At 58.5% G+C, this 22,577-nt stretch overlaps 1 protein-coding gene and 1 long non-coding RNA gene across 7 annotated transcripts in view; both read right to left on the reverse strand.

Moving 5' to 3' along the window:
- The window catches only part of LOC129134414 (procollagen galactosyltransferase 1-like), a 29,146-nt gene extending 6,790 nt beyond the window's left edge, over positions 1-22,356 (reverse strand). For 4 of the 6 annotated variants that reach the window (XM_077192338.1, XM_077192334.1, XM_077192335.1 and 1 more), the window contains exons 1-9: positions 21,969-22,356; positions 20,401-20,511; positions 14,522-14,639; positions 12,559-12,693; positions 11,325-11,529; positions 8,592-8,711; positions 5,996-6,072; positions 3,353-3,459; positions 1,090-1,222 (exon numbers count right to left, since the gene is read on the reverse strand). In XM_077192338.1, the coding sequence (XP_077048453.1) occupies positions 1,090-1,222; positions 3,353-3,459; positions 5,996-6,072; positions 8,592-8,711; positions 11,325-11,529; positions 12,559-12,693; positions 14,522-14,639; positions 20,401-20,511; positions 21,969-22,246 (1,284 nt within the window). In that variant the 5' untranslated portion in view covers positions 22,247-22,356. Of the gene's footprint in view, positions 1-1,089; positions 1,223-3,352; positions 3,460-5,995; positions 6,073-8,591; positions 8,712-11,324; positions 11,530-12,558; positions 12,694-14,521; positions 14,640-20,400; positions 20,512-21,630; positions 21,652-21,968 lie in introns of those variants that run through there. The other 2 variants (XM_077192336.1, XM_077192337.1) reach the window with 2 other exon arrangements.
- On the reverse strand, positions 12,840-13,409 carry LOC143696296 (uncharacterized). Its single transcript, XR_013185734.1, has 3 exons — positions 13,311-13,409; positions 13,154-13,186; positions 12,840-12,888 (listed from the first exon to the last, which is right to left on the reverse strand). It is a non-coding gene; the product is annotated as an uncharacterized LOC143696296 (long non-coding RNA).
- Positions 22,357-22,577: the final 221 nt, after the last annotated feature.

Genomic DNA, 22,577 nt, shown 5'->3' on the forward strand with positions numbered 1-22,577 from the left:
GATCCCCTTGGATTCCCTGACCCCCTGGACCCTCTGGATCGCTCCAGACCCCCCAAATTCCCTTCCCAAATTCCCAAAATTCCCAAATTTCCCCAAATTCGTGGCTCCTCACCTCCTGCCAGACCCGGAAGTGGCTGAGGAAGCAGCGGCTCCTTGGGAAACCCTTGGATCCCCTTGGATCCCCTGATTCCCTGGACCCCAAATTCCATCCCAAACCCCCCAAATTCCCAAATTTCCACCCAAAATTCTGGATTTTGGGGTTCCTCACCTCCTGCCAGACGTGGAAGTGGCTGAGGAAGCAGCGGCTCCTTGGGAACCCCTTGGATCCCCTTGGATGCCCATGGATTCCCTGACCCCCTGGATTGTTCCAGACCCCCCAAATTCCCAAATTTCCGCCCAAATTTCCCGAATTTCCTGTTCCTCACCTCCTGCCAGACCCGGAAGTGGCTGAGGAAGCAGCGGCTCCTTGGGAACCCCCTGGATCCCCTTGGATCCCTTTGGATCCCCTGACCCCCTGGACCCCAAATTCCCATTCCAAACCCCCAGGACACCCCAAAATTCCCAAAATTCAGGAATTTCCCGTTCCTCACCTCCTGCCAGACGTGGAAGTGGCTGAGGAAGCAGCGGCTCCTTCCCCCCACCCTTGGGAACCCCTTGGATCCCCAGATTCCCTGGACCCTCTGGACCCTTCCAGACCCCCCAAATTCCCAAATTCCCACCCAAAATTCCCGAATTTCCCGTTCCTCACCTCCTGCCAGACCTGGAAGTGGCTGAGGAAGCAGCGGCTCCTTGGGAACCCCCTGGATCTCCTTGCACTCTCAGATTCCCTGGGTCCTCTGGATTGCTCCAGACCCCCCAAAATTCCCAAATTTCCACCCAAAATTCCCGAATTTCCCGAATTTCCCGTTCCTCACCTCCTGCCAGACCCGGAAGTGGCTGAGGAAGCAGCGGCTCCATCCCACCCTTGGGAACGCCCTGGATCCCCTTGGACTCTCAGATTCCCTGGACCCTCTGGATTGTTCCAGACCCCCCAAATTCCCTTCCCAAATTCCCAAAATTCCCAAAATTCAGGAATTTCCATCTGCTCACCTCCTGCCAGACCCGGAAGTGGCTGAGGAAGCAGCCCACCTCGCCGTGGGTCAGGGCTCTCCCATGGAAGGGGTCCCGGTACCCGGGCAGCATCCGCACCCCCAGCGCCTCCACCTGGCTGCGGTTCAGGGCCCTGCGGAGCCACGGAACCTTCTGGAAAAGGGGGAAACTGGGGGGGGGGGCTGGGGGGCTGGGGCAGGGCAGAGGCTGGGGGGGTTCAGCCAAAATCTGGGGGATTTCAGCCAAAATTTGGGGGAAAATCTGGGGGGATTCAGCCAAAATCTGACAGGAAATTGACCCAAAATGTGGGGAAATTCAGCCAAAATCTGGGGGGAAATTTGGGGGAGTTCACCCAAAATCTGGGGGGATTTCACCCAAAATTTGGGGGAAAATCTGGGGAAATTCAGCCAAAATCTGGGGGAAAATTTGGGGGAATTCAGCCAAAATCTGGGGGAATTCAGCGAAAATCTGAGGGGAAATTCAGCCAAAATCTGACAGGAAATTGACCCAAAATGTGGGGGAAAATTCAGCCAAAATCTGGGGGAAATGGGGAAATCTGGGGGTCTCTGGGTGGGGTTTGAGGGGGTCTCTGGCAGGGGTCTCTGGGGGGGGGTCTCTGGGAGGGTCTGGGGTCTCTGGGTGGGGGTCTCTGGGTCTCAGGGAGTCTCTGGCTGGGTCTGGGGTCTCAGGAGGTCTCTGGGTGGGTCCTGGGGGGGTCTCAGCTTGGGTCTGGGGTCTCAGGGTGGGGGTCCCTGGGTGTCTCTGTGTGGGTCTGGGGTCTCTGTGTGGGGGTCCCTGGGGGTCTCTGAGGGTCCCTGGGGGTCTCTGGGTGGGTCTGGGGTCTCTGTGTGGGGGTCTCTGGGTGTCCCTGGGGTCCCTGGGGGTTCCTGGGGGTCCCTGGGGGTTCCTGGGGGTCCCTGGGGGTCCCTGGGGTCTCTGTGTGGGTGTGGGGGTCCCTGGGGTCCCTGGGTGTCTCTGGGGTCTCAGGTTGGGTCAGGGGTCCCTGGGTGTCCCTGGAGGTCCCTGGGTGTCCCTGGGGTCTCGGGTTGGGTCCCTGGGGGTCCCTGGGGTCTCAGGGTGGGGGTCCCTGGGGTCCCTGTGGGTCTCTGGGGTCCCTGGGGTCTCAGGTTGGGTCTGGGGTCTCTGGCTGGGGGTCCCTGGGGTCTCAGGGGCATTCTCAGGGGGTCTCAGGTTGGGTCTGGGGTCTCTGTGTGGGGGTCTCTGGGTGGGTCTGGGGGTCCCTGGGGGTCTCTGGGTGGGTCTGGGGGGTCTCCTCAGGGGGGGTCTCTGTGTGGGTCTGGGGGTCTCAGGTTGGGTCAGGGGTCCCTGGGTGTCCCTGGAGGTCCCTGGGTGTCCCTGGGGTCTTGGGTTGGGTCTGGGGTCTCAGGTTGGGTCCCTGGGGGTCCCTGGGGTCTCAGGGTGGGGTCTCAGGGGGTCCCTGGGTGTCCCTGGGGGTCTCTGGGGTCCCTGGGGTCTCAGGTTGGGTCCCTGGGTGTCCCTGGGTGTCTCTGGGGTCTCTGTATGGGGGTCCCAGGTTGGGTCTGGGGTCCCTGGGGGTCCCTGGGGGTCCCTGGGGGTCTCTGTGTGGGTCTGGTGTCCCTGGGGTCTCTGTGTGGGTCTGGGGTCTCTGGGGGTCTCTGTGTGGGGGTCCCTGGGGTCTCTGTGTGGGGGTCTCAGGGGGGGGGGTCCCTGGGTGTCCCTGGGGTCTCTGTGTGGGTTGGGGGTCCCTGGGGGTCCCTGGGGTCCCTGGGTGTCTCTGGGGTGTCCCTGGGGGTCCATGGGGTCTCAGGTTGGGTCAGGGGTCCCTGGGTGTCCCTGGGTGTCCCTGTGGGTCTGGGGTCTCTGTGTGGGTCTGGAGTCTCAGGTTGGGTCTGGGGTCTCTGTGTGGGGGTCCCTGGGGTCCCTGGGGGTCCCTGGGGTCTCAGGTTGGGTCAGGGGTCCCTGGGAGTCCCTGGGGGTCTCTGTGTGGGTCTGGGGTCTCTGTGTGGGGGTCTCAGGTTGGGTCAGGGGTCCCTGGGTGTCTCTGGGGGTCCCCGGGGTCCCTGGGGGTCTCTGTGTGGGTCTGGGGTCTCTGTGTGGGGTCTCAGGTTGGGTCTGGGGTCCCTGGGTGTCCCTGGGGGTCTCAGGTTGGGTCTGGGGTCCCTGTGTGGGGGTCCCTGGTGTCCCTGGGGGTCTCTGTGTGGGGGTCCCTGGGCTCCCTGGGTGTCCCTGGGGTCTCAGGTTGGGTCTGGGGTCTCTGTGTGGGGGTCCCAGGCTCCCTCACCGCCCGTCCACGGCCTCCACCAGCTTGGGGGCCACGCCCAGCGCGTGCAGCGAGCGCAGCATCCGCAGCCGGCGCCAGGAACGGCGACGGAGATTGATCAGGAACACCTGGGGGGAAATGGGGGGAAAAATGGGGAAAAATGGGGGGCAAATGGGCAAAAAATGGGGAAATTGGGGGGAAATATTGGGGGGAATTGGGGGGGAATGGGGGGGAATGGGGGGAAATGGGGGAAATTGGGGGGAAATTGGGTGGGAAATTGGGAAAAAATGGGGGGAATTGGAGGGAAATGGGGGAAAAATGGGGGGGAAATGGGGGGGAAATGGGGGGAAATTGGGAAAAAATGGGGGGAAATGGGGGGAAATATTGGGGAGAAATGGGGAAAAAATGGGGGGAAATTGGGGGAATATTGGGGGAAATGGGGAAAAAATAGGGGAAATGGGGAAAAATGGGGAAAATTGGGAAAAATGGGGGGAAATTGGGAAAATTGGGGAAAATTGGAAAAAATGGGGAGAATTGGGGGGAAATGGGGGAAAATAGGAAAAATAATGGGGGAAATGGGAAAAATGGGAAAAAATTGGGGGAAATGGGAAAAATGGGAAAAAATTGGGGGAAATTGGGAAATGAATGGGAAAAATTGGAGAAATTTGGGGAACGGCGCCGCAGATTGATCAGGAACACCTGGGGAGAGAATGGGGGGAAATTGGGGGGAAATGGGGAAAATGGGGTGAAATTGGGAAAAAATGGGGGGAAATGGGGAAAAAATGGGGGGAAATGGGGAAAACTGGGAAAAAAATGGGGGAAAATTGGGAAAAATGGGGGGAAATGGGGTAAGAAATGGGGGGAATTGAGGGAAATGGGGAAAAAATGGGGGGAAATGGGGTAAAAATGGGGGGAAATGGGGAAATTGGGGAAAATGAGGGCAAAATGGGGGGAAATGGGGAAAACTGGGGGAAAATGGGGGAAAATGGGGAAATGTTGGCGGGAAAAAACTGGGGGAAATTGGGGGGAAAATGGGGAAATATTGGGGAAAATGGGGGGGGGAATGGGGAAAAAATGGGGAAAAAATGGGGAAAAAATGGGGAAAAAATGGGGAAATTGGGGGAAATGGGGGGAAATTGGGGAAATTGGGGAAAAAATGGGGAAATGGGGGGAATTGGGGAAAAATGGGGGAAATCGGGAAAAGAAAGGGGAAATATTGAGGAGAAATGGGGGGAAATGGGGAAAAAATGTGGGGAATTGGGGGGAAAATGGGGGGAAATTGGGAAATTGGGGAAAATGGAGGAAATTGGGGAATTCTGGGGGAAAATGGGGAAATTGGGGGGAAATGGGGGAAAAATGGGGGAAATTGGGGAAAAATTGGGGAAATTGGGGAAATTGGGGAAATAGGGGAAATGGGGAAAATGGAGGGAAATGGAGAAAAATTGGGAAAAAATGGGGGGAAATGGGGAAAAAATGGGGGGAAATGGGGAAAACTGGGAAAAAAAATGGGGGAAAATGGGGAAAAATGGGGGGAAATGGGGTAAGAAATGGGGGGAATTGGGGGAAATGGGGTAAAAATGGGGGGAAATGGGAAAATTGGGGGAAATTGGGGAAAATGAGGGCAAAATGGGGAAAACTGGGGGGAAAATGGGGGAAATTGGGGAAAAATGGGGAAAAAATGAGGGGAAATGAGGGGGAAAATGGGGAAATGTTGGCGGGAAAAAACTGGGGGAAATTGGGGAAAATGGGGAAATCTGGGGGGAAATGGGGAAAAATGCGGGAAATTGGGAAAAAATGGGGGGAATTGGGTGAAAATGGGTAAAACTGGGAAAAAAATGGGGGGCAATGGGGGAAAATGGGGGAAAAATGGGGGAAATTGGGGGAAAAATGGGGGAATTGGGGAAATGGGGAAAAATGGGGGAAAATTGGGAAATCTGGGGGGAAATTGGGGAAAAATGGGGGAAATTGGGGAAAAATGGGGGAAAACGGGAAAAAATGGAGGAAATGGGAGGAAAATGGGGAAAATGGGGTGGAAAATGGGGAGATATGGAGAAAAAATAGGGGAAATTGGGGGGGAAATGTGGGAAAATGGGGGGAATGGGGGGAATTGGGAAAAATGTGGGACATTGGGGGAAATGAGGGGAAAATGGGGGGGAATGGGGGAAAAATGGGGGAAATTGGGGGAAAAATGTGGGAAAATGTGGGAAATGGGGGAAATTGGGGGAAATTGGGGAAAAATGGGAAAAATGGGGAAATATTGGAGGAAAAAACTGGGGGAAATTGGAGGAAATTGGGGAAATGGGGAAAAATGGGGGAATGGGGAAAAATGGGGGAAATTGGGGGAAAACTGGGGGGAAATGGGGAAAAATTGGGAAATCTGGGGGGATTCACCCAAAGTCCGGGGGGAAATGGGGAAAATTGTGGGGGAAATGGAGAAATCTGGGGGGAAATGGGGAAATTCACCCCGAAATCCAGGGGGAAATGGGGAAATCCAGAAACCAAGCAAAAAAAACGACCCAAAATCCAGCAAAATTGAGGAAATTAGCCGAAAATGCCAAGGAAAAGGAGGAAAATGCCCCAAAATCCCAGGGGAAAGGCGGGAAAGGCCCCAGAGGCCGAGGGGGATGGGGATCCCGGCCGGAATTCCGAGGGGGGGGCTCCAACCTCATCAAATCCCAGCTTGTCCAGGACCTTGGGAGGGACCCACACGTGCGGGGAAGGCTCGGCCGGAGGGAGCTTCACTGTGGGAAGGGGAAAATCCCATGGGAATGGGGCCTAAATCCATGGGAATGGGCACAAATCCCATGGGAATGGGGCCTAAAATCCCATGGGAATGGGGCCTAAATCCATGGGAATGGGGCCTAAAATCCCATGGGAATGGGGCCTAAATCCCGTGGGAATGGGCCCCTAAATCCTGAAGGAATCAGCCCCAAAATCCCATGGGAATCAGCCCCAAAATCCCATGGGAATGGGGCCTAAAATCCCATGGGAATGGGGCCTAAAATCCCGTGGGAATGGGGCCTAAATCCCGTGGGAATGGGGCCTAAATCCCGTGGGAATGGGGCCTAAAATCCCCTAAATCCCGTGGGAATGGGCCCCTAAATCCAATGGGAATGGGCCCCAAATTTCATGGAAATGAGTCCCTAAATCCCATGGGAATGGGGCCTAAATCCCGTGGGAATGGGCCCTGAAATCCCATGGGAATGGGCCTCTAAACCCCATGGGAATGGGGCCTAAATCCCATAGGATTGGACCCCTAAATCCCGTGGGAATGGGCCCCAAATTCCAAAGGAATCAGCCCCATAATCCTGTGGGAATGGGGCCTAAATCCCAAAGGAATCAGCCCCAAAATCCCGTGGGAATGGGGCCTAAAATCCCATGGGAATGGGGCCTAAATTCCATGGGAATGGGGCCTAAAATCCCATGGGGACGGGCCCCACATTTCATGGAAATGAGTCCCTAAATCCCATGGGAATGACCCCCTAAGTCCCAAAGGAATCAGCCCCAAAATCCCATGGGAATGGGCCCCAAAATCCCGTGGGAATGGGCCCCAAAATCCCGTGGGAATGGGCCCCAAATTCCAAAGGAATCAACCCCAAAATCCCAAAGGAACGGGCCCCAAAATCCCCTAAATCCCGTGGGAAAGGGCCCCTAAATCCAATGGGAATGGGCCCCAAATTTCATGGAAATGAGTCCCTAAATCCCATGGGAATGGGCCCCAAATTCCAAAGGAATCAGCCCCAAAATCCTATGGGAATGGGTCCCAAAATCTCAAAGGAATGAGCCTCTAAATCCCATGGGAATGGGCCCCTAAATCCTGAAGGAATCAGCCCCAAAATCCCATGGGAATGGGCCCCTAAATCCCATGGGAATGGGCCCCAAATTCCAAAGGAATCAACCTCAAAATCCCGTGGGAATGGCCCCAGATCCCATGGGAACATTTCCCATCCTGGGGGTGAAGAATTCCCAATCCCAGGGCTCCCATCCCAGGATCCTTCTCCCCCCCCAGGATCCCAAAGCTCTGAATCCCTTGGGATCCTTTGGGATCCCTCCCTGCCCCACACAGTCCCAAAGTTCTGAATCCATTGGGATCCATTGGGATCCTTCCCTCCCACAATCCCAAAGCCCCGGATCCACTGGGATCCTTTGGGATCCATTGGGATCCTTCCCTGTCCCACAATCCCAAAGCTCTGAATCCACTGGGATCCTTTGGGATCCTTTGGGATCCCTCCCCCCCAACCCTGAGGCCCCGGATCCTCTGGGATCCATTGGGATCAACTGGGATCCCTCCCTCCCACACCATCCCAAAGCCCCAGATCCATTGGGATCCTTCCCTCCCACACAATCCCAAAGCCCCGGATCCACTGGGATCCTTTGGGATCCATTGGGATCCCTCTCTGCCCCACAACCCTGAGGCCCCGGATGCTTTGGGATCCCATTGGGATCCTTCCCTGCCCCACAATCCCAAAGCCCTGAAATCCACTGGGATCCTTTGAGATCCATTGGGATCTTCTGGGATCCATTGGGATCCCTCCCTCCCACACAATCCCAAAGCCCCGGATCCACTGGGATCCTTTGGGATCATCTGGGATCCCTCCCTCTCACACAACAGCAAAGCCCTGGATCCTTTGGGATCCATTGGGATTCTTCCCTCCCACATAATCCCAGAGCTCTGAATCCACTGGGATCCTTTGGGATCCTTCCCTCCCACAATCCCAAAGCCCTGGATCCTTTGAGATCCATTGGGATCCCTCCCTGCCCCACAACCCCGAGGCCCCGGATCCTTTGGGATCCTTTGGGATCCTTCCCTGCCCCACAATCCCAAAGCTCTGAATCCACTGGGATCCTTTGAGATCCATTGGGATCCTCTGGGATCCATTCCTTCCCCACAATCCCAAAGCCCTGGGATCCTTTGAGATCCATTGGGATCCCTTGGGATCCATTGGGATCCCTCCCTCCCACACAACCCTGAGGCCCCGGATGCTCTGGGATCCATTGGGATCCTTCCCTGCCCCACAATCCCAAAGCCCTGGATTCCACTGGGATCCTTTGGGATCCATTGGGATCCCTCCCTCCCACACAACCCTGAGGCCCCGGATGCTTTGGGATCCATTGGGATCCTTCCCTGCCCCACAATCCCAAAGCTCTGAATCCACTGGGATCCATTGGGATCCACTGGGATCCCTCCCTGCCCCACAATCCCAAATCTCTGGATCCTCTGGGATCCTTTGGGATCCATTGGGATGCTCCAGGATCTCACCCATGATCTCCAGCTGGACGTGCAGGAAGTTCTCGGCCTCGTCCTGCAGGGAGCTCTGGGATCGCAGCGGCACCGGCAGGAACCCAAACTGCTCCCGGTTGGACACGAACATCTGAACCCCTGGAACAATGGGAATGATGGGAATAATGGGAATAACGGGATCAGGGATGGGAACCCAAACTGCTCCCGGTTGGACACGAACATCTGAACCCCTGGAACAATGGGAATGATGGGAATGATGGGAATAACGGGGATAACGGGATTGGGATCAGGGATGGGAACCCAAACTGCTCCCGGTTGGACACGAACATCTGAACCCCTGGGATAACGATGGGAACGATGGGAATAACGGGAATAACGGGGATAATGGGAATAACGGGATTGGGAATAATGGGAATAACAGGGATGATTTGGAATAATGGGATTGGGATGAAGGACGGGAGCCCAAACTGCTCCCGGCGGGCCAGGAGCACCTGAACCCCTGGGATAACGGGATCAGGGATCTGTCGGGATTGGGACCAGAGCAGGATCAGGATGGGGGAGTCACCCTGAAACTGGGATCAGCCAAATCACAGCCCAACCCCAAACACAACCCAACCCCAAACCCAACCCAACCCAACCCAACAACCCAACCCAACCCATCAATCCCAATCCAACTGCATCCCAATCCCAACTCAACCCAACCCAACCCATCAATCCCAACCCAACCCATCCCAACCCAACCCATCCCAACCCAACCATCCCATTGCAACCCAACCCAACCCAACCCAAACCAAAAATCCCAACCCAACAAACCCATCCCAACCCAACCAAACCCAACCCAATTCAACCCAACCCAACCTGACCCAACCCAACCCAACCAAACCCAAACCAAACCCAACCAAACCCAACCCAACCCAACCCATCAATCCCAACCCAACCCAACCAAACCCAACCCAAGCCAACCCATCCCATTGCAACCCAACCCAACCCACCAATCCCATCCCAATCCCAACCCAATTCAACCCAACCCAACGCAACAATCGCACTCCAACCCAACTATCCCAACCCAACCCAACCCAACCCAACAATCCCATCCCAATCCCAACCCAACAATCCCAACCCAACCCAACCAAACCCAAGCCATCAATCCCAACCCAACCCAATTCAACTCAACCCAACCCAACAATCCCAACCCAACCCATCCCAACGATCCGGTGCCAATGCTCACCGGCGTGGTGGCAGGCGGCAGCAAAGACCAGGATGTCATCCTAATCCCAACCCAACCCAATTCAACCCAACCCAACCCAACCCGACCCAACCCAACCCAACCCAACCCGACCCAACCCGACCCAACCTGACCCAACCCAACCCAACCCAACCCGACCCAACCTGACCCAACAATCCCATCCCAACCCACCAATCCCATCCCAACCCAACCCAACCAACCCAATAATCCCAACCCAACCCAACCCAACCCAACAATCCCAACTCGATCCAACCCAACCCAATCCAACTCAACCCAACCCAACCCAACCCAACAATCCCAACCCAATCCAACCCAACCCAACGCAACCCAATTCAACCCAACAATCACATTCCAACCCAACCATCCCAACCCAACCCAACCCAACCCAACCCAACAATCCCAACCCAACTCCACCCACCAATCCCAACCCAACCCAACCCAACCCAACCCAACCCAACCCAGCCCACCAATGCCATGCCCATTGCCCGTGCTCACCGGCGTGGCGGCAGGCGGCGGCGAACACCAGGATGTCATCCTAATCCCAATCCCAACCCAACCCAATTCAACCCAACCCAACAATTGCACTCCAACCCAACTATCCCAACCCAATCCAACCCAACAATCCCAATCCCAACCCAACAATCCCAACAATCCCAACTCAACTCAACCCAACCCAATCCAACCCAACCCAGCAATCCCAACCCAACCCAACCCACCAATGCCATGCCCATTGCCCGTGCTCACCGGCGTGGCGGCAGGCAGTGGCGAACACCGGGATGCCATCCCAACCCAACCCAACAATCCCAACAATCCCAACCCAACCCAACCCATCCCAACCCAGCCCACCAATGCCATGCCCATTGCCCGTGCTCACCGGCGTGGTGGCAGGCGGCGGCGAACACCAGGATGCCATCCCAACCCAACCCAACCCAATCCAACCCAACCCAACCCAACCCAACCCAATTCAACCCAACCCAACCCAACAATCCCAACAATCCCAACCCAACCCAACCCATCCCAACGATCTGGTGCCGATGCTCACCGGCGTGGCGGCAGGCGGCAGCAAAGACCAGGATGTCATCCCAATCCCAACCCAACAACCCCAACCCAATTCGACCCAACCCGACCCAATCCAACCCAACCCATCAATCCCAACCCAACCCAACCCATCAATCCCAACCCAACCCAACCCAACAATCCCAACCCAACCCAACAATCCCAACTCAACCCAACTCAAACCAATTCAACCCAACCCGACCCAATCCAACCCAACTCAACCCAACCCAACAATCCCAACCCAACCCAACCCAACAATTCCAACCCAACCCAACAATTCCAACCCAACCCAACCCAACCCAACCCAACCCAACAATCCCAACCCAATCCAATCCAATCCAATCCAATCCAACCCAACCCAACACAACCCAATTCAACCCAACAATCGCATTCCAACCCAACCCATCCCAACCCATCCCACCAATGCCATGCCCATTGCCCGTGCTCACCAGCGTGGCGGCAGGCGGCGGCGAACACCAGGATGTCGTCGAGGGGGCCGGCGTAGCCGGGCGGGGGCGGGTGGAAGGCCAGGTGCCGCGCGCGCTCGCGGCGCAGGTCCAGCAGGAACGTCGAGTGCACCATGGGCACCGCGAAGCAGCCGCGGCGCTCCCGGCGCCGGATCGGCAGGTAGGCGGCCGTGCGGCGGTAATAGCCCTGCCAAAGGGGGAGTGACCAATGAGTGACCACTGAGTGACCACTGAGTGACCAATGGGAGTGACCACTGAGTGACCAATGAGTGACCACTGAGTGACCACTGAGTGACCTCTGAGTGACCAATGAGTGACCACTGAGTGACCACTGAGTGACCTCTGAGTGACCAATGGGAGTGACCACTGAGTGACCACTGAGTGACCACTGAGTGACCAATGGGAGTGACCACTGGGAATGGTGCCAGGAATGGGAGTGACCACTGGCAATGGAAGATGGGAATGGCCCCACCTCACCTGTGCCCACCCTGACCTGTGCCACACCCTGACCTGTGCCACACCCTCACCTGTGCCACACCCTCCCCTATCAGTGCCACACCCTGCCCTGTCAGTGCCACACCCTCCCCTGTCAGTGCCACACCCTCACCTGTGCCACACCCTCATCTGTCAGTGCCCACCCTCACCTGTGCCCACCCTGCCCTGTGCCACACCCTCACCTGTGCCACACCCACACCTGTCAGTGCCACACCCTCACCTGTGCCACACCCTCACCTGTCCCTGCCCTCACCTGTGCCACACCCTCCCCTGTCAGTGCCACACCCTCACCACTGCCACACCCTCACCTGTGCCACACCCTCACCTGTGCCCACCCTCACCTGTGGGTGCCCACACCTGTCAGTGCCACAGCCTCACCTGTCCCTGCCCTCACCTGTGCCACACCCTCACCATTGCCACACCCTCCCGTCAGTGCTACACCCTCACCTGTGCCACACCCTCACCTGTCTGTGCCACACCCTCACCTGTCAGTGCTACACCCTCACCTGTGCTGACCCTCACCTGTCAGTGCCCTCACCTGTCAGTGCCACACCCTCACCTGTGCCCACCCTCACCTGTGCCACACCCACACCTGTCAGTGCCACACCCTCACCTGTGCCCACCCTCACCTGTGCCACACCCACACCTGTCAGTGCCACACCCTCACCTGTGCCCACCCTCACCTGTGCCACACCCACACCTGTCAGTGCCACACCCTCACCTGTGGGGTGATGCCGCACCAGAAGTTGGAGTAGGCCGCGCGCGAGTCCAGCATCGGCGCCACCACGGTTCTGTTCTCAGCCAGCAGCACGGCCAGAGCGTCGGGGTGCACCAGGACATTGTCTGCGTCCAGGAACTGAGAATGACACACCTGTGTGACACACCTGGGCACACCTGTGACACCTGTGTGACACCTGTGTGACACCTGTGTGACACCCCCAGAGCGTCGGGGTGCACCAGGACATTGTCTGCATCCAGGAACTGGGACAGGGACACCTGTGTGACACACCTGGGACACACCTGGGACACCTGGGACACACCTGTGTGACACCTGTGTGACACCTGGGACACACCTGTGTGACACCTGGGACACACCTGTGTGACACCTGTGTGACACCCCCAGAGTGTCGGGGTGCACCAGGACATTGTCTGCGTCCAGGAACTGAGACAGGGACACACCTGGGACACACCTGGGACACACCTGTGACACACCTGTGACACACCTGGGACACACCTGTGTGACACCTGTGTGACACACCCAGCACGTCGGGGTGCACCAGGACATTGTCTGCGTCCAGGAACTGAGACAGGGACACCTGTGTGACACACCTGGGACACCTGGGACACACCTGTGTGACACCTGTGTGACACCCCCAGAGCGTCGGGGTGCACCAGGACATTGTCTGCGTCCAGGAACTGTGACAGGGACACCTGTGACACACCTGTGACACACCTGGGCACACCTGGGCACACCTGTGTGACACCTGTGACACCTGTGACACACCTGTGACACCTGTGACACACCTGGGCACACCTGTGTGACACCTGTGTGACACCTGTGTGACACCTGGGACACGTGGGACAGACCTGGGCACATTCAGAGACCCCTCCCCACATTCAGGCACAGCCACTGGGTTCAATCCCAACCCTGGGTGTCCCCAGTGTCCCCCACCCCAGGGCTGGGTTTGTCCCCTCTGAGGGGGCTCAGGGACCCTTGGGGGACCTTTGGGGACCCCTCCCCACATTCGGGGACCCCTCCCCAAATTCAGAGACCCCTCCCCACATTTGGGGACCCCTCCCCAAATTCAGGCACTCGGTTCAGACTCAACCCTGGCTGTCCCCAGTGTCCCCCACCTTGGGGCTGGGTTTGTCCCCTCTGAGGGGGCTCAGGGACCCTTGGGGGACCCCTGGGGACCCCTCCCCAAATTCAGAGACCCCTCCCCAAATTCAGACACAGCCACGCCCAGCCCTGGCTGTCCCCAGTGTCCCCCACCTTGGGGCTGCATTTGTCCCCTTGGGGAGGCCTGGGGACCCCTCCCCAGTGCTCAGCAACCCTTGAGGACTCCTCCCCACATTCAGGGACCCCTCCCCACATTCGGGGCCCCCTCCCCAAATTCAGGGACCCCTCCCCAAATTCAGACACAGCCACACCCAGCCCTGGCTGTCCCCAGTGTCCCCCACCTTGGGGCTGCGTTTATCCCCTTTGAGGGGACTCAGGGACGCTTGGGGACCCCTCCCCACATTAGGGGCCCCCTCCCCACATTCAGGGACCCCTCCCCACATTCAGGGACCCCTCCCCAAATTCAGGACCACCCCCAAATCTGACACACCTGGGCCTGGGTGTCCCCAGTGTCCCGCACCTTGGGGCTGCGTTTGTTCCCTTTGGGAGGCCTGGGGACCCCTCCCCTGTGCTCAGCAACCCTTGGGGACCCCTCCCCACATTCGGGGCCCCCTCCCCACATTCAGGGACCCCTCCCCAAATTCAGGCACAGCCACTGGGTTCAATCCCAGCCCTGGCTGTCCCCAGTGTCCCCCACCTTGGGGCTGCGTTTATCCCCTTTGAGGGGGCTCAGGGACCCTTGGGGACCCTTGGGGACCCCTCCCCACATTGGGGGCCCCCTCCCCACATTGGGGGCCCCCTCCCCACATTGGGGGCCCCCTCCCCACCTTCAGCCCCCCATTACCAGCAGGTAATCGGCCCACATGGCCCGGGCGGCCTCCAGGGCCTCCTGGCGCAGCCTCATCACGTGCTCATAGCGGGCGGGGCTCCAGTGCTTGGGCCCCTCCTCGTCGGGGAAGGACCTGGGGGGCACCGGGGGGCACCTCAGACACCCCAAAATCCCGGAGAGAGCCCCCCAAAATCTGGAGAGAGCCCCCCGAAATTGGGGACCCACAGGGAGCCTCAGAACCTGAGAAAAACCCCAAATTTGGGGATCCCCAAGGGACTTTTCCTCTCAAAGTTGGGGTCAATCCTCATTGGAGAAGGACCTGGGGGGCACCTCAGACACCCCAAAATCTTGGAAAGACACCCCCAAAATTATAGGGAGCCCCCCAAAATATGGGAGCCACAGGGAGCCTCAGAACCTGAGGAAAACCCCAAAATTTGGGGACCCCCAAGGGACTTTTCCTCTCAAATTTGGGGTCCCTCCTCATTGGGGAAGGACCTGGGGGCACCTCAGACACCCCCAAATCTTGAGGAGACCCCCCCAAAATTATAGGGACACCCCAAAATTTGGGGAGAGCCCCCCGAAATTTGGGAGCCACAGGGAGCCTCAGAACCTGAGGAAAATCCCAGATTTGGGGACTCTAGGGGACTCCTCCCCCCAATTTTGGGGACCCTCCTCATTGGGGAAGGACCTGGGGGGCACCTCAGACACCCCAAAATCCTGAGGAGAGCCCCCCAAAATTATAGGGACACCCCCGAAATTTGGGACCCACAGGGACCCTTGAAACCTGAGGAAAATCCCCAAATTTGGGGACTCTAGGGGACTCCTCCCCCCAATTTTGGGGTCCCTTCCCATTGGGGAAGGACCTGGGGGGCACCTCAGACACCCCAAAATCCCGAGGAGAATCCCCCCAAAATTATAGGGACACCCCCGAAATATGGGAGCCACAGGGAGCCTCAGAACCTGAGGAAAACCCCAAAATTTGGGGATTCCTACCCTCAAATTTGGGACCCTTCTCATTGGGGAAGGACCTGGGGGGCACCTCAGACACCCCAAAATCCTGGGGAGACCCCCCCAAAATTGTAGGGGCACCCCCAAAATCGGGGGAGCCACAGGGAGCCTGAAAACCTGAGGAAAACCCCCAAATTTGGGGACTCTAGGGGACTCCTCCCCTCAATTTTGGGGTCTCTTCTCATTGGAGAAGGACCTGGGGGGCACCTCAGACACCCCAAAATCCCGGGGAGAGCCCCCCCAAATCCGGGGAGAGCCCCTCGAAATTGGGGACCCACAGGGAGCCTCAGAACCTGAGGAAAATCCCAAATTTGGGGATTCCTAACCCCAAAATTGGGACCCTTCTCATTGGGGAAGGACCTGGGGGGGCACCTCAGACACCCCAAAATCCTGGGGAGACCCCCCCAAAATTATAGGGACACCCCCAAAATCTGGGGAGAGCCCCCCGAAATTTGGGAGCCACAGGGACCCTCAAAACCTGAGGAAAACCCCAAAATTTGGGGATTCCTACCCTCAAATTTGGGACCCTTCTCATTGGGGAAGGACCTGAGGGGCACAGGGGGGAACCTCAGACACCCCAAAATCCTGAGAAGACCCCCCCAAAATTGTAGGGGCACCCCCAAAATTTGGGAGCCACAGGGAGCCTCAGAACCTGAGGAAAATCCCAAATTTGGGGACTCTAGGGGACTCCTCCCCCCAATTTTGGGGTCCCTCCTCATTGGGGAAGGACCTGGGGGCACCTCAGACACCCCAAAATCCTGAGGAGAGCCCCCCAAAATTGTAGGGACACCCCAAAATTTGGGAGCCACAGGGAGCCTCAGAACCTGAGGAAAATCCCAAAATTTGGGGATTCCCAAGGGACTTTTCCTCTCAAATTTGGGGTCCCTCCTCATTGGAGAAGGACCTGGGGGGCACCTCAGACACCCCAAAATCCCGAGGAGAATCCCCCCAAAATTAGAGGGACACCCCCGAAATTTGGGACCCACAGGGAGCCTCAAAACTTGAGGAAAACCCCAAAATTTGGGGACTCCTCCCCTCAAATTTGGGACCCTTCTCATTGGGGAAGGACCTGGGGGCACCTCAGACACCCCAAAAATCTCGGGGAGAACCCCCCAAAATCCAGGGAGAGCCCCCCGAAATTTGGGAGCCACAGGGAGCCTCAGAACCTGAGGCAAATCCCAAATTTGGGGAATCCCAGGGGACTTTTCCTCTCAAATTTGGGGTCAATCCTCATTGGGGAAGGACCTGGGGGGCACCTCAGACACCCCAAAATCCCGGGGAGATCCCCCCCAAATCCGGGGAGAGCCCCCCGAAATTTGGGAGCCACCGGGAGCCTCAGAACCTGAGGAAAACCCCAAATTTGGGGATTCCTAACCCCAAAATTGGAACCTTCTCATTGGGGAAGGACCTGGGGGGCACTGGGGGGAAACCTCAGACACCCCAAAATCCTGAGGAGAGCCCCCCAAAATTATAGGGGACACCCCCGAAATTGGGGACCCACAGGGAGCCTCAGAACCTGAGGAAAATCCCAAAATTTGGGGATTCCTACCCCTAAATTTGGGACCCTTCTCATTGGGGAAGGACCTGGGGGGCACCGGGGGAAACCTCAGGCACCCCAAAATCCTGGGGAGAGCCCCCCAAAATTATAGGGACACCCCCGAAATATGGGAGCCACAGGGAGCCTCAAAACCTGAGGAAAACCCCAAATTTGGGGACTCTAGGGGACTCCTCCCCCCAATTTTGGGGTCCCTCCTCATTGGGGAAGGACCTGGGGGGCACCTCAGTCACCCCAAAATCCTGAGGAGAGCCCCCCAAAATTGTAGGGACACCCCAAAATTTGGGAGCCACAGGGAGCCTCAGAACCTGAGGAAAATCCCAAATTTGGGGATTCGTAACCCCAAAATTGGGACCCTTCTCATTGGGGAAGGACCTGGGGGCACCTCAGACACCCCAAAATCCTGGGGAGACCCCCCCCAAATCCGGGGAGAGCCCCCCGAAATTGGGGACCCACAGGGAGCCTCAGAACCTGAGGAAAACCCCAAAATTTGGGGATTCCCAAGGGACTTTTCCTCTCAAATTTGGGGACCCTCCTCATTGGGGAAGGACCTGGGGGGCACCTCAGACACCCCAAAATCTTGAGGAGAATCCCCCCAAAATTATAGGGACACCCCAAAATTTGGGGAGAGCCCCCCGAAATTTGGGAGCCACAGGGAGCCTCAGAACCTGAGGAAAACCCCAAAATTTGGGGACTCTAGGGGACTCCTCCCCCTAATTTTGGGGTCCCTCCTCATTGGAGAAGGACCTGGGGGGCACCTCAGACACCCCAAAATCTTGAAGAGACCCCCCCCAAAAATTGTAGGGACACCCCAAAATTTGGGAGCCACAGGGAGCCTCAGAACCTGAGGAAAATCCCAAAATTTGGGGATTCCTCCCCCTAAATTTGGGACCCTTCTCATTGGGGAAGGACCTGGGGGCACCTCAGACACCCCAAAATCCTGGGGAGAGCCCCCCAAAATTATAGGGACACCCCCAAAATTTGGGAGCCACAGGGAGCCTCAAAACTTGAGGAAAACCCCAAAATTTGGGGACTCCTCCCCTCAAATTTGGGACCCTTCTCATTGGGGAAGGACCTGGGGGCACCTCAGACACCCCAAAATCCTGGGGAGAGCCCCCCAAAATTATAGGGACACCCCAAAATCCGGGGAGAGCCCCCCGAAATTTGGGACCCACAGGGACCCTCAAAACCTGAGGAAAACCCCAAAATTTGGGGATTCCTAACCCCAAATTTGGGACCCTTCTCATTGGGGAAGGACCTGGGGGCACCTCAGACACCCCAAAATCCTGGGGAGAGCCCCCCAAAATTATAGGGACACCCCAAAATTTGGGACCCACAGGGAGCCTCAGAACCTGAGGAAAACCCCAAAATTTGGGGATTCCTACCCTCAAATTTGGGACCCTTCTCATTGGAGAAGGACCTGGGGGCACCTCAGACACCCCAAAATCCTGAGGAGACCCCCCCAAAATTATAGGGAGCCCCCCAAAATCTGGGGAGAGCCCCCCGAAATTTGGGAGCCACAGGGAGCCTCAGAACCTGAGGAAAACCCCAAAATTTGGGGACCCCCAAGGGACTTTTCCTCTCAAATTTTGGGGTCTCTTCTCATTGGGGAAGGACCTGGGGGGCACCTCAGACACCCCAAAATCTTGAAGAGACCCCCCCCGAAAATTGTAGGGACACCCCGAAATTTGGGACCCACAGGACCCCCCTCAAGCCCCTCCCCAAAGTGACCAAACCCCCAAAATTCCACCCTGAGACCCCCTGGGACCCCCCCAAAAAATCCCCCAGGAACCCCAAAAATGAGTCTGGGCCCCCCAAAAAATGAGTCTGGACCCCAAAAAATGAGTCTGGACCCCCCAAAAAATGAGTCTGGACCCCCCAAAAATGGATCTGAGCCCCCCCAAAATGAGTCAAGAGCTCCTCAAAAGCTGTCTGAGCCCCCCTAGAATTGCCCAAGCCCCCCAAAAATGCATCTGAGCCCCCCAAAAATGGTTCTGAGCCCCCCAGAAAGGTGCCTGAGACCCCCAAAAATGCATCTGAGCCCCCCAAAAATGGCTCAAAGCACCAAAAATGTATCTGAGCCCCCCAAAGATGGTTTTGAGCCCCCCCAAAATTGCTCAAAGCCCCCAAAATTGTATCTGAGCCCCCCAGAAAGGTGTCAGAGCCCCCAAAATGAGTCAAGAGCTGTCAAGAGCTCCTCAAAAATGGTTCTGAGCCCCCCAAAAAGGTGTCAGAGCCCCCCAAAAATGTCTCTGAGTCCCCCAAAGATGGTTCTGAGCCCCTCAAAAATGGTTCTGAGCCCCCCCAGATGTCCCAGAGCCCCCAGAAAGGTCCCAGAGCCCCCCCAGAAAGGTCCCAGAGCCCCCCCAGATGTCCCAGGGCCCCCCCAGATGTGCCAGAGCCCCCCAGAAAGGTCCCAGAGCCCCCCAGAGAGGTCCCAGAGCCCCCCAGATGTCCCAGAGCCCCCCAGAAAGGTCCCAGAGCCCCCCCAGATGTCCCAGAGCCCCCCCAGATGTCCCAGAGCCCCCCAGATGTCCCAGAGCCCCCAGAGAGGTCCCAGAGCCCCCCCAGATGTCCCAGAGCCCCCCCAGATGTGCCAGAGCCCCCCCCAGACATCCCAGAGCCCCCCCAGAAAGGTCCCAGAGCCCCCAGAAAGGTCCCAGAGCCCCCCAGATGTCCCAGAGCCCCCCAGAGAGGTCCCAGAGCCCCCCAGATGTCCCAGAGCCCCCCAGAAAGGTCCCAGGGCCCCCCCAGATGTCCCAGAGCCCCCCAGAGAGGTCCCAGAGCCCCCCAGATGTCCCAGAGCCCCCAGAGAGGTCCCAGAGCCCCCAGAAAGGTCCCAGAGCCCCCCAGAAAGGTCCCAGAGCCCCCCAGAAAGGTCCCAGAGCCCCCAGAAATGTCCCAGAGCCCCCCCCGAAAGGTCCCAGAGCCCCCCAGATGTGCCAGAGCCCCCAGAAAGGTCCCAGAGCCCCCCCAGATGTCCCAGAGCCCCCCAGAAAGGTCCCAGAGCCCCCCAGAAAGGTCCCAGGGCCCCCCCAGAAAGGTCCCAGAGCCCCCCCAGATGTCCCAGAGCCCCCCCAGATGTCCCAGAGCCCCCCAGAAAGGTCCCAGAGCCCCCCAGAAAGGTCCCAGAGCCCCCCAGAAAGGTCCCAGAGCCCCCCAGATGTCCCAGAGCCCCCCAGAAAGGTCCCAGAGCCCCCCAGAAAGGTCCCAGAGCCCCCCCAGATGTGCCAGAGCCCCCCCAAGTGTCCCAGAGCCCCCCCAAGTGTCCCAGAGCCCCCCCAAGTGTCCCAGAGCCCCCCCAGATGTGGCAGAGCCCCCCCAGACTGACGTGGGCTCCTCCTGGTGCCTCCAGAGCACGCGGTGGTAGCGGCTCCGCACGCGGCCCAGCCACTCCTGCAGCAGCGACGAGGTGTTGTCAATGCTGTGGTCAACGGCCACCCTGAGGGGACATGGGGACACTTGAGGGTCACACGGCGTCACCTGAGTGTCACCAGGGTCACACAGGGGTGTCACAGCCAGAGGAGTTCATACAGGGTCACACAGTGTCACACACAGGGTCAGTGTCACACGCACACACACTGAGGTGTTGTCAATGCTGTGGTCAACGGCCACCCTGAGGGGACAGCAGGGACACCTGAGTGACACACGGGGTCACACGGGGTCACATGGGGTCATAGAGGGGTCACACGGGGTCATACAGGGTCAGTGTCACACACAGGGTCAGTGTCACACACACACAGAGGTGTTGTCAACGCTGTGGTCAACGGCCACCCTGAGGGGACATCTCAGTGTCACACGGGGTCACACGGGGTCACACGGGGTCAAACAGGGGTCACACAGGGTCAGTGTCACACAGGGGGTGACATGCACAGGGTCAGTGTCACACACGGAGCCCATCCCAGAGTGTTCCCCACACTCCCCTCACTCACACAGGTCCCCTCAATGTCCCCCAATGTCCCCCCAATGTCCCCTCAATGTCCCCTCAATGTCCCCTCAGTGTCCCCCAATGTCCCCTCAGTGTCCCCCAATGTCCCCTCAATGTCCCCTCAGTGTCCCCCAATGTCCCCTCAATGTCCCCTCAATGTCCCCTCAATGTCCCCTCAGTGTCCCCCAATGTCCCCTCAGTGTCCCCTCAGTGTCCCCCAATGTCCCCTCAATGTCCCCTCAATGTCCCCTCAGTGTCCCCCAATGTCCCCTCAATGTCCCCTCAGTGTCCCCCAATGTCCCCAGACCCACCAGCATCCCCAGTGTCCCCACTGTCCCCACACCCCCCCAGTGTCCCCAGACCCCACAACATCCTCAGTGTCCCCACACCCCCTCATTGTCCCCAGACCCCCCAGTGTCCCCAATGTCCCCACTGACCCCACAACGTCCTCAGTGTCCCCCCACTGTCCCCACTGTCCCCAGTGTCCCCACGCTCCCCATTGTCCCCAGACCCCCCAGTGTCTCCCAAGGTCCCCAAACCCCACAATGTCCCCAGTGTCCCCAGACCCCCCAGTGTCCCCAATGTCCCCACTGTCCCCACGCCCCCCATTGTCCCCACTGTCTCCAGACCCACCACAGCGCCATCCTGTCCTTGGGGTGCTGTGTCCCCCCAGTGTCCCCAGTGTCCCCACGCCCCCCAATGTCCCCACTGTCCCCAGTGTCCCCACGCCCCCCAGTGTCCCCAATGTCCCCACACCCCCCCATTGTCCCCAGTGTCCCCATTGTCCCCAGACCCATCACAGCGCCATCCTGTCCTTGGGGTGCCGTGTCCCCCCAGTGTCCCCAGTGTCCCCAATGTCCCCCAATGTCCCCACTGTCCCCACGCCCCCCAATGTCCCCACGCCCTCCAGTGTCCCCAATGTCCCCACACCCCCCCATTGTCCCCAGCGTCCCCACTGTCCCCAGACCCACCACAGCGCCATCCTGTCCTTGGGGTGCCGCAGCCTCTCGAGCCCTCCCAGCACCAGCGGCAGCGCGTGGGCCGCGTTCCGCGCCAGCAGCGCCACGGCCACGCGCGGCGGCCGCAGCGGCGACTCCGGGTTCCAGCGCTCCTCGGGGAAATACCCGAGGGCCGGGCCGGGCCCCAGCCCCAGCCCCAGGCGGAGCCGCCCGGAGGAGCCGCCCGGGTCCCGCTCCGGCCCCGCCAGCAGCAGCAGCAGCGGCAGCAGCGGCCACGGCCGCGCCGCCATCTTGGGCCGCCCTCACGGCAGGCCACGCCCTTCCCCCTCAGGCGCCTCACGATGGACACGCCCACACGCGCGCTGATTGGTTAATCCGCGCCGTGACCACGCCTATGATGCCATATATGGGGGTGGCCGTGAAGCCGCGCCGCGTATGTAGGCTTAGCTTGGCCACGCCCACTATGAGACCACGCCCAGTTTGTAGCTATATATGGGTATGGCGTTTAGCCACGCCTATAAAGCCATATATGGGTCTGTGGATGATGGGAGACCACGCCCACATTGTGACCATATATGGGAATGGGTGGTTGGCCACGCCCCCTGCTCCCCTCAGAGATTC

Source organism: Agelaius phoeniceus, chromosome 32, assembly GCF_051311805.1.
Source record: "Agelaius phoeniceus isolate bAgePho1 chromosome 32, bAgePho1.hap1, whole genome shotgun sequence".
In the NCBI taxonomy this organism is placed as follows: Eukaryota; Metazoa; Chordata; class Aves; order Passeriformes; family Icteridae; genus Agelaius; species Agelaius phoeniceus.